The sequence below is a fragment of the Schistocerca gregaria genome, chromosome 1 (genome assembly GCF_023897955.1).
Source record: "Schistocerca gregaria isolate iqSchGreg1 chromosome 1, iqSchGreg1.2, whole genome shotgun sequence".
Taxonomy (NCBI): Eukaryota; Metazoa; Arthropoda; class Insecta; order Orthoptera; family Acrididae; genus Schistocerca; species Schistocerca gregaria.
In genome coordinates, this window is record NC_064920.1 from 15,800,284 (window position 1) to 15,815,998 (window position 15,715).

Sequence of the window (15,715 nt, forward strand, 5' to 3'; positions counted from 1 at the left end):
TATTTGTTATTTCCATTCTTTTGTAAAGCCTGTATAACTGCAAATGTTATCTGTACTATTATGTTCTTTAATGATATACTTCTTACCTTTGTTATTTTATTCTTATGTTATAAAATTGTAATTGACACCAGTTGATCAAATTAAGTAATTTGTAAGTTACATTTCACTGCACACATTTCTGTTGGTCATAGTATATGGACAGTATGTGAGAAGAAGAACTGATAGTGTTCGCACATGTGTTAATAATTCAGCAAGAGACTGGTTAACAGCATTGCTGGTTCTAAGGACATTTCAAACAAATTCTTTGTGAGTGGACAAGTGGTGGTTTATGAATTTGCTATATTGTCCACAAGACTCTTCGATGGTGATTGTGCACCTGCACAGTCGCAACAGTTGGCTGCTAGCCATCTCTACAAGGACTACAGTGGGTCTACACCTTTGATGACTCAGCAATACCATTATTTCTACAAGGACTGCAGTGGGTCTGCACCTCTGGTGGCCCAACAATACCATAATCTCCACTAGGACTACAGTGGGTCTGCTCTGTGATGACCAGCCTACCAATATTCTTCAAAACTTCGACTGACTCTGCTGTGGGTTTGCTCTGTTGTGGCCCATTACCTGTCAGCATGTCAAGAGTCAGCGCTGTCTTTCCGTTGGAAGGACAACACTACCTCTTCAAGACTGCATGGAAATCCACTACTTCCGTGTGCATTTTCTTTTACTGCTCAGACATTGAGCAAAAACACTGCTATTTTACTGTGATGAACGATCAGGACTGTCTTTATGGACTGTGAGAAAATTTTAGCTTTTGACCAACATTGTATCGATTATTGTGTGCATTTCATTTCTTTGTTATTGTAATTATGATAAAATTTTTCAAATCTGTATTGCCCACTGTCCAAAACAATTTGTAAATTTTTTGTGGGGGAGCATGGGGGCTATGTAAGTAGGCTGTTTAGGTTTTTTTATTGGTAACGCCGCCGCCACGTAGCGCTCTGTATGAAAATCACTGACTGTGCCGTGTGCAGTCTGTGGCTGGTTTGCATTGTTGTCTGCCATTGTATTGCTGGGCAATTGGCTGTTAGCGGCACGTAGCGTTGTGCAGTTGGAGGTGAGCCGCCAACAGTGATGGACGTGGGGAGAGAGATGGCGGGGTTTTGAAATTTGTAAGAATTGGTGTCATGAACTGATATATATGTTATGACTATTAAGGTAAATACATTGTTTGTTCTCTATTAAAATCTTTCATTTGCTAACTGTGTCTATAAGTAGTTAGTGACTTCCGTAGTTTGAATCTTTTATTTAGCTGGCAGTAGTGGCGCTTGCTGTATAGCAGTAGTTTGAGTAACGAAGATTTTTGTGAGGTAAGTGATTTGTGAAAGGTATAGGGCCATTCTTTTGTAGGGATTATTGAAAGTCAGATTGCGTTGCGCTAAAAAATATTGTGTGTCAGCTGAAGCACAGTCTTGTATAATTTTTCAAAGAGGACGTTGCAATTTCAATGTCTTCAAGCACACTCATAACTCTTCCTTTAGGTACAGCATGTAATATTCTCATGGCTGTATCGATGTTACTAACAATATGTTTGTTTTCACTTAAGTGTTTGCTAAACATAGAGGTGTCATTTTCTGTTTGTCTAAAATGCTCTTTAAAGCTGTCTGTAAATGTACTCCCTATTTTTCCGATGTAATATTTGTCACAAGGGTCACATTCTACTTGATAAACCCCTGATTTTGTGAATTGGCTGGTGTTATTGTAATTGTGTATTAATCTGTTAGCTAAGGTGTTATTGGTGTGGAAGATAACTTTAACAGGGGCTTTCTTAAAAGCCTGCTCAATTCTATCTGATATTGTGCCTACGTATGGTAAGGTAGCATATTTATTCTTTTTGCGCGAATTGTACTCTCTTTCTAACATAATTTCTCTGTTTAGGCATGTATTTCCTCTTTTAAGTTTGCGTTCAGATAGGTCCTTCACTAATTTGGGTTCGAACCCGTTGTTAATAGCCACTTTTTGTAGTATCCTTGGTTCTTTTTGTTTTTCGTCCAGTGGTAGGGTACATAATTTATGTGTCATACGGTTGAAGTATGCAAGCTTATGTTGTTTTGGATGGCACAAGTCAATACTTCTAACACAGTCTGTTGTCGTGGGTTTTCGGAAGATTCCAAATTGGTCATTTACATTTGTATATAGTTAAAATGTCTTGTATAAGCTGCACAACGTCGAGATATGTAATGAATCCGTAAAATAATTTTCTAAACATTCTGTATTTTTCAGCAGCACTTGACAATTGCCTAAGGCCGCAACTGCAATAGTGTAAAAAAAACTTATAACAGTCACTGGCGTGAAGATGATGGCCTCCAAAAAAAATTTAATGACTGAGTCCCACCTACAACAAGTTTATTCATTGTTTGCCTAGCCATTCATACGGGTTGTTGCTGAACTTTCACAAACGAAAATAAAATCATTAAAGAAAACAGAATGCATAAAGTTCAATAAACAGTGTGATAATAATGAAGCTTTTCCTAAATACACGTGAAAATTAAAGTCATCTCCAATGCAGCAAGACGAGCTAAAAAGGTATGTGAAAAAGTATAGCTCAAAGAACAAATTAGAGTCAGCTTTAAACATTAAAAGTGGTTAGGTCAAAAGTTGTATTTAGCACATCTACAATTAGCTAAGAGTGTCTCTCCGTTGCAATTTGATTACCTTATAAGAATTGTAAATGATTATATTCATTATGTTAATGAACAAGTTAGTATTCAAAGCAAATAACTAATTTGGTAGCTAAACAAGGTAGAACCAAACGTCAAAACGTTGGTGACAGTGAACATAGTAACTTCCAATTTTTCAAAAGAATCTAGAACCTTACTGACATAGTCTTGACGGCAAAAGAAATGTTTTAAATAAGGGATAAAAATCTTATAGCAAACGCCGAAGTAGCGTTAGATATGGCTAAACTACCTGTAGAAGAAGAAGATAGAACAACGTGTAAACTAGTGAAGATTATACAAAATCAGTTACATAAACAAGATAATGGTGTCTACTTAGAACATGACACCAACAGGGTTATTAGGAATGTTAATGATAAACTTAAAAAGCATAATGCATGAAATTGGTTCAGTGTTGTTTTGTTTTCATCTCGTGGCATCAAGCTTGTGGTAAACCTGTAAGGGGGAAAAACTCAATTCTGTTTTGTTTTTTTTTCTAAAAACGAAGTTTTATTTTATTTCGCTTAAGCTTGTTGATGACAGGGATCAATTAATTACAAATTTCTGCATTATTTACGTCACAGTTTGACTTCATTTTTGGTTGAAGAGTTATAGTCTCCCATTATAGTTGTTTCTACGTAAATGGAAGTCTGCGCTGAGCTTCCATTCCTGGCGAACAGTATCATCTTTTTGTTTCGCTCTAAGATTTAGTCCTCAATTTTGTCAAGACTGGATAGCAGAGGAGACAGGTTTAGATGTGACATATCCTCAGTACTCGGACGCATTTAACTTTGTGATTCTTGTTTCTTTCTACCGTCATATCAACTGGTTCTCACTGGTCGCCACTGTAACGAGCCCGGGAGGTACTTTAGGAGACAGCAAAGGCGTTGTGCTCAGTGATTTTGTTTGTGCTACGAAAAAGATGTAGGAAAATGACTGAACTGATAAGTTATTATAAAACGATTACACCGAGAACATAGCTATATTTAACAAGTTGATTGTGAGACTGTGGTCACGTAATCTTTTTGTTTTCATTTGCCATACCAGTTGTGCGCCTGCACATGCAAAAAATAGAAAATGTTACTAGCATTAGATTATTAGGATTGAATTTATTCTTCATGTTTTTGTTTGTAGATGTGCACTTTGCTTTTGGGATACACAGAAACACATACGTTCAGTTATGTTTGGATAACAGAGTAGAAAATACCACCCCGTAAGTTAGCTGGGTTACAGTGTGGTAAGATCATTTGAAGTTTTAACTTTTTGTGTAAATATGTTGGAGACATGTATCACAGTGTTTGGTGCTGCGTGTAAGGAGCAGCAAATGTCAGTATTATTAGGATAGGCGCTATACAATCGAATGGAAAGTTGGTAGGTAGGCAGGCAGGGGCACGCGTTGTCGGGGCGGCCAGGTGTGCTACTCTGCTGAGGTGGGCACGACTCACTCAGAATCACGCCGCCTGGCCTCGAGGCCGGACGCGGGATGTGGCAGCCGCCACGCCTCAGCTGTTACCACTGTGAACGTTAAATTCCACAAGAGGCGAACCGCAATAGTCACAGAGAAGCCAATAACATCGTTACAAAGAACACACTGAGACGAATGCGTGCGTGTAAATGTACCCAAAATTTTGAAAGTAGTTTTTGTATGATTGAACGTCAAAAGTTTTATAACGACAATGAACTTCGGTATTTAATAGCTCAACGACCCCTGCTGCAATCTCCACAGATAGTCACGGAGCTCAATCAGAACATTATACTAGATTTTTTTTTCCTAACGATTATGCATTTTAGGGTACAAGTGGTAAGACGCGTTCCATACATAAAACGACAACGTCGGCAGTAAAAACTTGGAAAAAGTTTGTCGAGTGAGAATAGTGGCGCTGGTGCACAGGACAAAAACTGAAACATTTTCGATGCTACTCCTGTGAGCGATTTGAACTCCCGGTTTCAATTGGTTAGTCAATACGGAGCTTAAGTTCCAATACTTACACTGAGCGAACTTTCAATTAATTTCCGAGATTCTACGCGTTTGGTCACTCGAGGTACCGGTCTGGTTTTCGTCTTTTAAGCGCTCACACAGTCGTTTCTTTCATTCGACTTAAAAAAGAAAACGACAGAACAGTTGTATGTAAATTAAAAATGCTCCGAGTTGTGAACTTTAATTATTTGTCGCTAAATAATCGTCCCTCCTTATTTTGATTACTGAACATTTGTGACAAATTGTCGACAAGTGTGTTTGGTTGACCCCTAAACAGTAGCGTAGCCAAATCGTAAAAACCCGAGGACAGTGTTTTTGACAATTTCGATTTATAATTCGTGCAGTCGCATGTGGGGGCTCAAGAGTAAAGTACGAAGAAAATTGTAGCATTTTTTCTGCAAAAAGCAGTACCGTCGGAAACGGACTGTAAAAGCGCAACCAAATGCTGTATATAATGATTTAACCAATATATAAATAATTTAAATAATTGGAAAGTAGGAGCTCCAACACGATTAATCAGTACAAGAAAGAGACGGACGCACTGTCTACCCAAAAGTATCCGAACACTTATTAGCAGGCAGTACCAGTATGGGATGCGTCCGTCCTCCCCCCCCCCCCCCCCCTCTCCCACCATTGTGATGGCTTTACGTCTGCTGGGGAGAGTTTCAGTGAGTTGTCTGAGTCTCTGTGGTGGGAAGCCGGCCCACTCTCGTCGTTGGCGACGGACCACTGTTACGCAGGCGCCGCCATATTGCTAGAAACAGTCACCGCTACGCACCGATTCCTGCTCTGCGCAGTACGCAAAGCTCTAAACTCTACGAATATCCTTCCGCATTGGAAGCACAATGAAAACTGCGAAAATTCCGCCATACTGGGTCACCACCCCCTCCCTACGTGGTTGTTGGCGTTACAAATAATTGCAGGTACGAGGTGACAGGTTCGTTTAATCTGTGCGATTTTATCACACAGACACCGAAGGAACTGAACTGGAAGACTCTCGAAGGTAGATGTAAAGTATCCCGAGAAAGTCTTCTACCAAATTTTCAAGAACAGGCCTCAAATGGTGACTCTAGGAATATACTACAATCCCGTAGGCATCGCTCACACAGGCATGGTGAAGATAAGATTGGAACAATTCCTGCACGGACAAAGGCGTTCAAACAATCATTCCTGCTGCGCTCCATAAGTGATTGCAACAGGAAGAAACGCTTAATAAGTGGCTCTATGGAACGTAGAGGATAAGTGTACCTCTCAGCGGTTTGCAGAGTATATAGATGTAGACGTAAATGTAAGTTCGTCCAGGCTTTCACGGAACCCAAACCCTACCACCGGACTGCCACAGGGCGGACCCCTCGCCTGCAGACGCCCGCTGCCGAGTGACGTCGCTCAGGTGCCGCTTAACGTCGACTACACACTTGTGTGGCTTACGAGGAACTGCTCCGTCACTGTACGCTACTCTTTTTTACCCCATACGCACAGTATTGTGCTGCACGGTCTCCTGGTAGCACATCGGAGCTCACAACAAATTTCTTTCCGCTGATTTCGCGCGACTCTTCTTTTGTTTTTAATACCTGCCCTCCGCAATTCTCTACGGCCCGTGTCCGTTATTTGATGAACTCGTGGTCTCGGTTTAGCTGTGCCTTCCTTCGCGTGTCCACTTGACAATCAGACGTCTGTATGAGCTGGTTCAGAAGCATGGAAATGTCCCCGCCGGATGGGTAAGGCCGTCGCCGTGAGAGAGGCAGCTGAGCTGGAGCGGTACGTGGGCTGAGCAGGCGACAGGCTCCACAGGGGGCGCCGACGCCGCACGCAGCTGACGGCGTACTGCGTACACGTGATACCGCAGGAGAAACGGGCGGCTCACGAGAAACTGTACACTTTGCTGCATTGCAAGTATTGGCTCGCTTTTTATACGTAGCTCGTGAAATTTAAAATTTCTAACACGTGAAAATGCGAATACTTTTAATACTAATGCACGACTAGAGCATATTGCCATAGTGTACACGAGTGGCGAGCGCCCGCCTGCCCGCGCCTCCCTCACCTGCTGGTGGTTGGCGCGCGCTGCTGCGGCGGCAGACCCCTTGGCGCTCGGTCCGCACGGCAGCGACGTCTGGCTGGCCTGCAACACAATAGGTTCCATCACTTACAAAGACTGGTTATAAAAATTACAAAATAGCTCACCAAAATCTCACACTTTTTCTCTAGACAGATAAATAAATTCACAAAATTCCGCATTATGTTATTGCCCGTGTCCATAACTACAGTCACATTAAATAACTAACACTTTCTCGAGATTTTCCATCAGGAAAGTGCAACTCTCGTCTGTTAATAGCATCTCCTATGCCGAGAATGAACGTTCCACGTCAACAGATATCACCAAAGCATATTTAAATCACGATATTACACACAATGGGACCGCACATGTTCTATTCATTTACCTAATAAGATGTCACTCACTGTGCAGAGAATGGCCTGTCCTGGTTTTTCTTTGTAGCACTGTTAGTTTCTCACTAACTTTCGTACTGGATTCTAGGTACTTTAACAAAAACCTTTTTGATGGTTGAAACTAGCTTCATTACATATGGAAATTCGAGACGTCTCGGCTACACGATTCGTCGCATGGGCAAGGCTGGCTAAAATACTTTCAACAATTAAACAGCACCAATCACGTATGCGGCTGCATCACTGTAGAACACAACTACTTTATTTTCATCTAGACTGTTGCGGAAAAGAAATTTGAAGGCTCCATTAAGAAAGTGAGCAATAGTTTCCTGGTTAGGCTTTTTTAGCTCCTTGCTGCAGATCAGATGAGGTACGGACCGAGTGACAGAATCTGACTTCCCAACTATCAAATTAGCGTCATATCACCCTCGTCTGTCAGTTCTCTCATAGACAGAGATCCACATGTATGAATCGCCTATATCTTCCCTCATCCTGCTCAATGTATTTTCATACAAAGTATCTAAATAGTTCTTTATCGGTGTCGAGTCTGATGGGATCCTGCAGTGGCAGTATTTCTCAACAAAACTTTTCAAGTGGCTATTTTCAACTGCATGAGATGGTATGTTTGCTGCAAGAATGCCTCGACACAGGTCAAGATGAAATTCGTCTTTGTTTGTTGCACTTGGTTTAGTTACAAAAGTTTGTTTGAAGTTTCATTTATTTTTTAAATTTGTCTTAAATTAGTGAACACAGGGTTGTCGTAGCGAGATTGCATATTGTAATCCCCAAGTCACCGGAAAATAAGCGACAAATATACCTATTGAAAAAAGCAGATGAAAATCAACTTGATTCCTTCCTAAGAGACAATCTGCAGTCATCCAAAATTAATAATATAAGTGTAGGCCAGATGTGGCTTAAATTCAAAGAAATAGTATCGGCAGTAATTGAGAGATTTATACCAAATAAATTAACAAACGACGGAGCTGATCCTCCTTGGTACACAAAACGGGTTAGAACACGGTTCCAGAAACAACGAAACAAACATGCAAAATTTAAACAGACGCAAAATCCCCAAGATTTTCGATCTTTTACAGAAGCTCGAAATTTAGCGCGAACTTCAATGCGAGATGCCTACAAAAGTTTCCACAGCGAAACGTTGTGTCGAAACCTGGCAGGAAATCGAAAGAAATTCTGGTCGCATGTGAAGTATGTTAGCGGCAAGAAACAATCAATGTCTTCTGTGCGCCATAGCAATGGAGATACTATCGAAGACAGTGCTGCCAAAGCAGAGTTACTAAACACACCTTTCCGAAATGCCTTCGCAAAACAAGACGAAGTAAATATTCCAGAATTCGAATCTAGAACAGCTACCAACATGAGTAACGTAGAAGTAAATATCCTCGGAGTACTGAAGTAACAATAAAGTCAAGTCCTCTGGTGCAGACTGTATACCAATTAGGTTCCTTTTGGAGTATGCTGATGCATTAGCTCCATACTTAACAATCGTATACAACCGTTCGCTCGACGAAAGATCTGTAACCAAAGACTGGAAAGTTGCACAGATCACATCAATATTGAAGAAAAGTAGTATGAGTAATCCACTAAATTACAGGCCCATATCGTTAACGTCGATATGTAGCAGGATTTTAGAACATAAATTGTGTTCGAACATCATGAAGTACCTCGAAGAACACAGTCAACAAGGGTATAGAAAAGATCGTTTCTGTGAAACACAACTAGCTCTTTATTCACATGTTGTGTTGAGTGCTATTAACAAGGGATTTCAGATCGATTCCGTATTTCTGGGTTTGCGGAAGGCTTTTGACACTGTACCACACAAGCGGCTCGTATTGAAATTGCGTAGTTATGGAATATCGTCTCACTTATATTACTAGATTTGTGATTTCCTGTCACAGAGGCCACATTTCGTAGTAATTGACGGAAAGTAACAGAGTAAAATAGAAGTGATTTCTGTCACTCCCCAAGGTAGTGTTATAGGCCCTTTGCTGTTCCTATTCTATATAAACGATTTGGGAGACAATCTGAGCAGCCGTGTTCGGTTGTTTGCAGATGACGCTGTCGTTTATCGACTAATGCAGTCATCATAAGATCAAAACAAACTGCAAAACGATTTAGAAAAAGATATCTGAATGGTGCGAAAAGTGGTAGTTGTCCGTGAATAACGAAAAGTGTGAGGTAATCCATATGACTGCTAAAAGGAAATCGTTAAACTAAGGTTACACGATAAATCAGTCTAATCTAAAAGCCGTAAATTGAACTAAATACCTATGTATTACAATTACGAACAACTTAAATTGGAAGGAACACACAGAAAAAGTTGTGGGGAAGGCTAACCAGAAAAGTGCGTTTTATTCACAGGACACTTAGAAAATGTAACAGACCTACTAAGGAGACTGCCTACACTACGCTTGTCCGTCCTCTTTTAGAATACTGCTGCGCGGTGTGGGATCATTACCAGATATGACTGACGGAGTACATCTAAAAAGTTCAAAGAAACGCAGCACGTTTTGCAAAACATGGGAGAGGGTGTGACAGAAATGATACTGGATTTGGGCTAGAAATCGTTAAAAGAAAGGCGTTTTTCGTTGCGACGGAATCTTCTCACGAAATTCCAATCACCAACTTTCTCCTCCGAATGCGAAAATATTTTGTTGACACCGACCTACATAGGGAAGAACGATCACCATGATAAAATAAGGGAAACAAGAGCTCGTACGGAAAGATATAGGTGTTCGTTCTTTCCGGCGCTATACGAGAATGGAATAATAGAGAATTGTGAAGGTGGTTCGATGAACCCTCTGCCAGGCACTTAAATGTGATTTGCCGAGTATCCGTGTAGATGTAGATGTAGATGCCTGGTGCTTGATCCCTGTAACATAGTGACTTAAATGCGACCTCTGTTCGGAACGTACCTAAAAACAAAAAGAACTTAGAAATAAATTTGTGGAAGAATGTACGTCGAGATCTAGTTAGCAAAATTACCCTACATTATGGGATTAGAAACAATATTTTTGATTTCTCATGTGTCGGGTCCAAGTTAAGTCGGGAAAAAGCAATGGCATCACTGTTCTCTGTGTGTGAGCAGCAGATAAAAGGTTAACACACATCGCAGTGGATAATTCTCCTGTTTTGTAGAGGAATCAGGAAATTGTTGTAAGCGCTTTCCGCAGATACACTGTCGCTGTGAAATATTTCACCACATGCAAGCAGCCCGCTGACCGGACAGTTTTAAACAGGGCAGGAGGGCAGACGACGAGGCTGGCTCCTGCAGACCGTGGCCCGTGGCCTGCCCGCCCGCAGCGAGCGACGACGCCCGGCTGGGACAGCCTGCCGGCCTGTGCTGTCGTCGTCTCACTCACTGTTGGCGTTCACGCACGCAGGCAAACCAGTTAGCAGTCAGTTACTGTTTCCTCAGTAGACGGGAAGACCAGAAGAGTAGTTTTAGGCATACAAAAAATTTTAAAAATTTGAAATTAGCTATTTTTAAAAGCTTTAAAAATCAGGCACAGTCAGGTTCTAACATGAAATTAGGTATTTCAGGTAACATAAAATCACAATTACCGAGAAAATATTCGCGTAGTTCTTAGCTGGGAAGACCACAAGAGAATGTTAGTCACAAAAACTTTTTAAATTGGATTTTTAAAATTTAGGTACAATCAGGTACTAAACTGAAATTAGGAAAACCAGCATTTTCGATCATAAATTGGCGTAATTTGTGTGACTACAACTTTTATTACCCTTGTTTAATGAGAAACAAAATAGCTTTTTATCTAAAATCCGAGGTCTACTCATCACAACAGCTGCAGCATCCTATCGACATTAAGTACTGCGAATACTGAAGAACTGCACTTCTTGATAGCTTCCCAGCGCATTCCGAATTCTACGCCGACGGCTCCAAAAGCACAGAGCGGGATGGGCATTCGTGTGACAGAGCCCCGGTTGTAAAAATCAGATTTCAATGCCTAGTAAGACTTCTACATCTACATTTTACAAGGATACTTTGCATATCACATTTCAGTGCCTGGTAGAGGGTTCATCGAACCAACGACACAATTCTCTATAATTCCAATCTCATTCAGCGCGGGGAAAAAACGAACACTTATATCTTACCGTGCGAGCTGTGATTTCCCTTATTTTATTATGGTGAGCGTTTCTAACTAGTAAGTCGGCGCCAACAAAATATTTTCACATTCAGAGGAGGCAGTTGGTGAATGAAATTTCGTGAGAAGATTCCGCCGCAACGAAAAACGCCTTTGTTTTAAAGATGTACACCCCAAATCTTGTATCATTCCAGAGACAGCATCTCCACTACGTCGCGATAATACAAAACCTGCCGCCCTCTTCTGAACTTTTTCTATGTATGCCGTTAATCCTATTTGGTAAGGATCAATACCGCGGAGCAGTATTCTAAAAGAAGACGGACAAGTGCAGTGTAGGCAGTCTCGTTCGAAGAGCGAAGTGTCCTGCCAATGAAACGCTGTCTTTGGTTAGCCTCCCCCGCAACATTTTCTGTGTGTTCTTTCCAATTTAAGTTGTTCGTAATTGTATTTCCTAGGTATTTAGTTGAATTTTCGGCCTTTACATTTCACTGATTCATCGTGTAACCGAAGTTTAACGGATTACTTTTTGCACTCTTGTGGATCACCTAACACTCTTCGTTTTTAGGGTCAACTTGCCAATTTTAGCACCATACATATATCTCTTCTAAGTCACTTTGCAATTTGTTTTGATCTTCTGGTGACTTTACTAGTGGATAAATGACAGTGTCATCTCCAACAACGTATGACGCCTGCTCAGATTGTTTCCCAAATCGTTTGTATACATAAGGAACAGCAAAGGGCCTACAACACTACCTTGGCGAACGCCAGAAATTATTTCTGTTTTACTCGACGACTTTCCGTCAATAACCTCAAACTGTGACCTCTCTGACAGGAAATCAGAAATCCAATCACATACCTCAGACGATATGCCATAGGTACGCAATTTCAGTACAAGACGCTCGCCTGCTATAGTTTCAAAAGCCTTCCGGAAATTCAGAAATACGGAATCAACTTTAAATCCCTTTAAATAGCACTCAACACTTCATTTGCGTAAAGAGCTAGTTGTGTTTCACAAGAACAATGTTTCCTAAATCCGTGTTGACCGTGTGTCAATAAACCGTTCTTTTTAGAGGTATTCATAACTTTCGAACACAATATATGTTCCAGTATCCTGCTGCATATCGACGTTAATGATATGGGCCTGTAATTTAGCGGATTACTCCTTTCTTGAATATTCGCGTGACCTGTGAAACTTTCCAGCCTTTGGGTACGGATCTTTCCTCTGCGAGCGGCTGTATGTGATTGTGTGGTAGGGAGCTATTGCATCATCGTACCCAGAAACGAACCTAACAGGCGTGTAGCCCCGCTCGGAAGCTTTTATTTTATTTGGTGATTTAAGATGCTTCACTACTCCGAGGATATCTACTTCTACGTTACTCAAGTCGACAGCTGTTCTTGATTCGAATTCTAGAATATTTATTTCGTCTTCTTTTATGAAGACATTTCGGAAGGGTGTGTTTAGTAACTCTGATTTTGCAGCACTGTCTTCGATAGTATCTCTATAGTTATCGTGCAGAGAAGGCATTGATTTTGTCTTGCCGCTAACATACTTCTCACACGACCAGAATCTCTTTGTATTTTCTGACAGGTTATAGGTATCTCGATTTGAAGTCTTCGCTAAATTTGGAGCATGTGTAAAGGATCGCCAATCCTGGAGATTTTGCGCTCTTTTAAATTTGGCATTCTTTTTTCGTTGTTCTGCAACAGTTTTCTGATCAGTTTGTGTACCAAGAGGGAATCAGCTCCTTCTTTCGTTAATTTATTTTGCAAAAATCGCTCAGTTGTTATCGAAACTATTTCTTTGAATTCAAGATATATCTTATCTACATTTACTGGTACATTGTTAATTTGGAAGGAGTGGAGATTTTCTCTCTGGAAGGCACAAGCGAATTTTTATCTGCTTTATTGAACAGGTATATTTTTCGTTTATTTTTGGAGAAATGGGGTGTTACACTATTCACTCTAGCTGCGAAGACCCTGTGTTCATTTACTCTTCCCGTGGCTCATGAAGTAAGTGCTTAAAGTAATTTCCAGAGAATGCGTTTAGCGTAATTTCGGATGATGTTTTATGCATACCTTCGGATTTAAACATGTATTTTCGCCAACATATCGAGCGTAAATTAAAGTCGCCACCAACTATCGTCTGAGTAGGGTACGTGTTTGAAATCAATCTCAAGGTTTCTTCGAACGTTTCACTAATTGTATCATCTGAATTGGGAAGTCTTCAAAAGGATTCAATTATTATTTTATTCCGGTTACAAACAATGACCTCTACCCATACTAGTTTAGAGGAACTATCTACTTGCATTTCGCAAGATGAAGTACATCTAACAGCAACCGACACGCCACCGCCAACTGTCTTTAGTCTATCCTTTCGGAACACCGTTAGGTTCTTCACAAAAATTTCGGCTGAACTTCTCATCAGCCTTAGCCAGCTTTCAATGCCTATAACGATATGAGCATCAGTGCTTTCTATTAGCGCTTGGAGCTGTGGTACTTTCCCAACACAGCTATGACAATTTACAACTGTTATACCGATGGTTCCTGTAATTACGTTCTTCCTGTGTTCGGCCTGCATCCTTAGTGACTGAAGCCCTTTTTGTGTTTTCCCGAGACCCTCTAACCTAAACTCGGACGTGCTGGACGTCCGTTGGATACCAAAGGCCGGCCCACAACGGTGGTGCACATTCACTGCAGCCTCAAGCTGTGGAACCGAAGCCATCACAGCTTGGAGCTGAGAGGGAAGTGTCACCAACTCGGCTCGCAAACGCACACAACAATCACACAGTCCCTATCCATACTAAAGACCGTGGAAAACTAAAACTACACTACCCATGTAACGAACTATGAGCACTAATAAATTAGTTTAATCGGCAGATATTCAAAAACGCAACTACCGAAGCACACAGGTGAGACTACACAATTCTCTCCTGATTAGGGGCTTGTAATACGTCAGAAAATCGGTTTACTTTCCGACGCAAACGAAAACGAGAGAACTGTGGCTATTAGATATTAAATTAACACGCAGAAAGTCAAGAAACTAAACTATCGAAGCACACAGATGGAATTATACAATTCGCTTCCTGGTAAGGAACTCGTGAAAGTCACAATATCGGTTACTTCCCTGTTGCTGCGTCTGTCCCGGCCGGTCGCTGCTGCCTGACTGGTTCACTTTGGTATATCACAGATTTTTCCAGAGCCATTTCACGTTCGTGTTGGTGAGGCCAAGTCCAATGTTACACCCAGGACATACAAATAATGAACACATTATTAATCATTTCACCAAATACCGATTTCAGCCGCCCGAGATGGCCGATCGGTTCTAGGCGCTACAGTCTGGAACCGCGCGACCGCTACGGTCGAAGATTCGAATCCTGCCTCGGGCATGGATGTGTGTGATGTGCTTAGGTTAGTTAGGTTTAAGTAGTTCTAAGCTCTAGGGGACTGATGGTCTCAGAAGTTAAGTCCCATAGTGCTCAGGGCCGGATTTTCTCTGCCTCGTGATGACTGGGTATTGTGTGATGTCCTTCGGTTAGTTAGGTTTAAGTAGTTCTAAGTTCTAAGTGACTCTTGACCATAGATGATAAGTCCCATAGTGCTCAGAGCCATTTGAACTTTTTTTTTTTTGCATATTATAACAACTGAAGAAATTACGAATGAATGACCGCAGTGATGGGTCGACTGTATGCATATTCAGTAAGTCTATAAACTTTGTACACTAATTTCTGCCATTAACTTAATTATGCGCGAAATTCAGAAACTCACGATATTTTGTGGAAGGTTAGGACTATCAGACAGTGATGTCAGAGTAATTGTGTGATTACCAGAAGTAGTATTAAACATCGCAACATAGCGTTGGGCGTTAGGAAACTCTTTTTCGGCCCATATTTCGCTAAAGGCCCCCGTGTTCGCGGAGGGAGTTGTTTAACTCCGTGACCGCAGACTGGCGCCACGTGGACAGTGACGAAACTCCCCGCTTCTGCCATTAGGACGTAATGGAGGTGCGCCAGTGTAGGCTCCCTGCGAGGCTGGCAGCGGGGACCACCGTTTCAGCTGTGGCGCGTTACAGAGCAGCGCGGGCGCGCCCGGGGCTCGACAGCGTTCTCCGCGGGTGAACGCTGGCGCAGCAGTCCGCTGTACAACACTGGACTCGCGTCGCAAGTGGGGCTGTCGGAAAATATCGATGTATCGGTATAACGATTTTTCTCCCAAAGTCTATCGATATAACTGACGAACCTCTTCCTCCAGTATACAGATATATCAATGTCGAATTCGCAATATGAAGCCCCAAAATGTTATTTTATATTACATTCTATCACAATTTTCGGAATATATTTAAATTTGTTGCTTGGAAATTGTAGTACAGCATAATTTCACTTTCACTGTATGAAGGAAGTATAGATGGCACAAGAGAAGACGTCTTATTGCACTGGGGACAGCGTTAGAAAACCATTTTTAAC

The 15,715-nt window shown here is 41.4% G+C and overlaps 1 protein-coding gene across 3 annotated transcripts in view; it reads right to left on the reverse strand.

The window, feature by feature from the left end:
- LOC126327189 (NAD(+) hydrolase sarm1) overlaps positions 1 to 15,715 on the reverse strand; it is a 1,227,458-nt gene that overhangs the window by 684,896 nt on the left and 526,847 nt on the right. For all 3 annotated transcript variants that reach the window (XM_049995878.1, XM_049995887.1, XM_049995870.1), the window contains one exon: positions 6,734 to 6,811. In XM_049995878.1, coding sequence (XP_049851835.1) covers positions 6,734 to 6,811 — 78 coding nt within the window. The remainder of the gene's footprint in view (positions 1 to 6,733; positions 6,812 to 15,715) is intronic.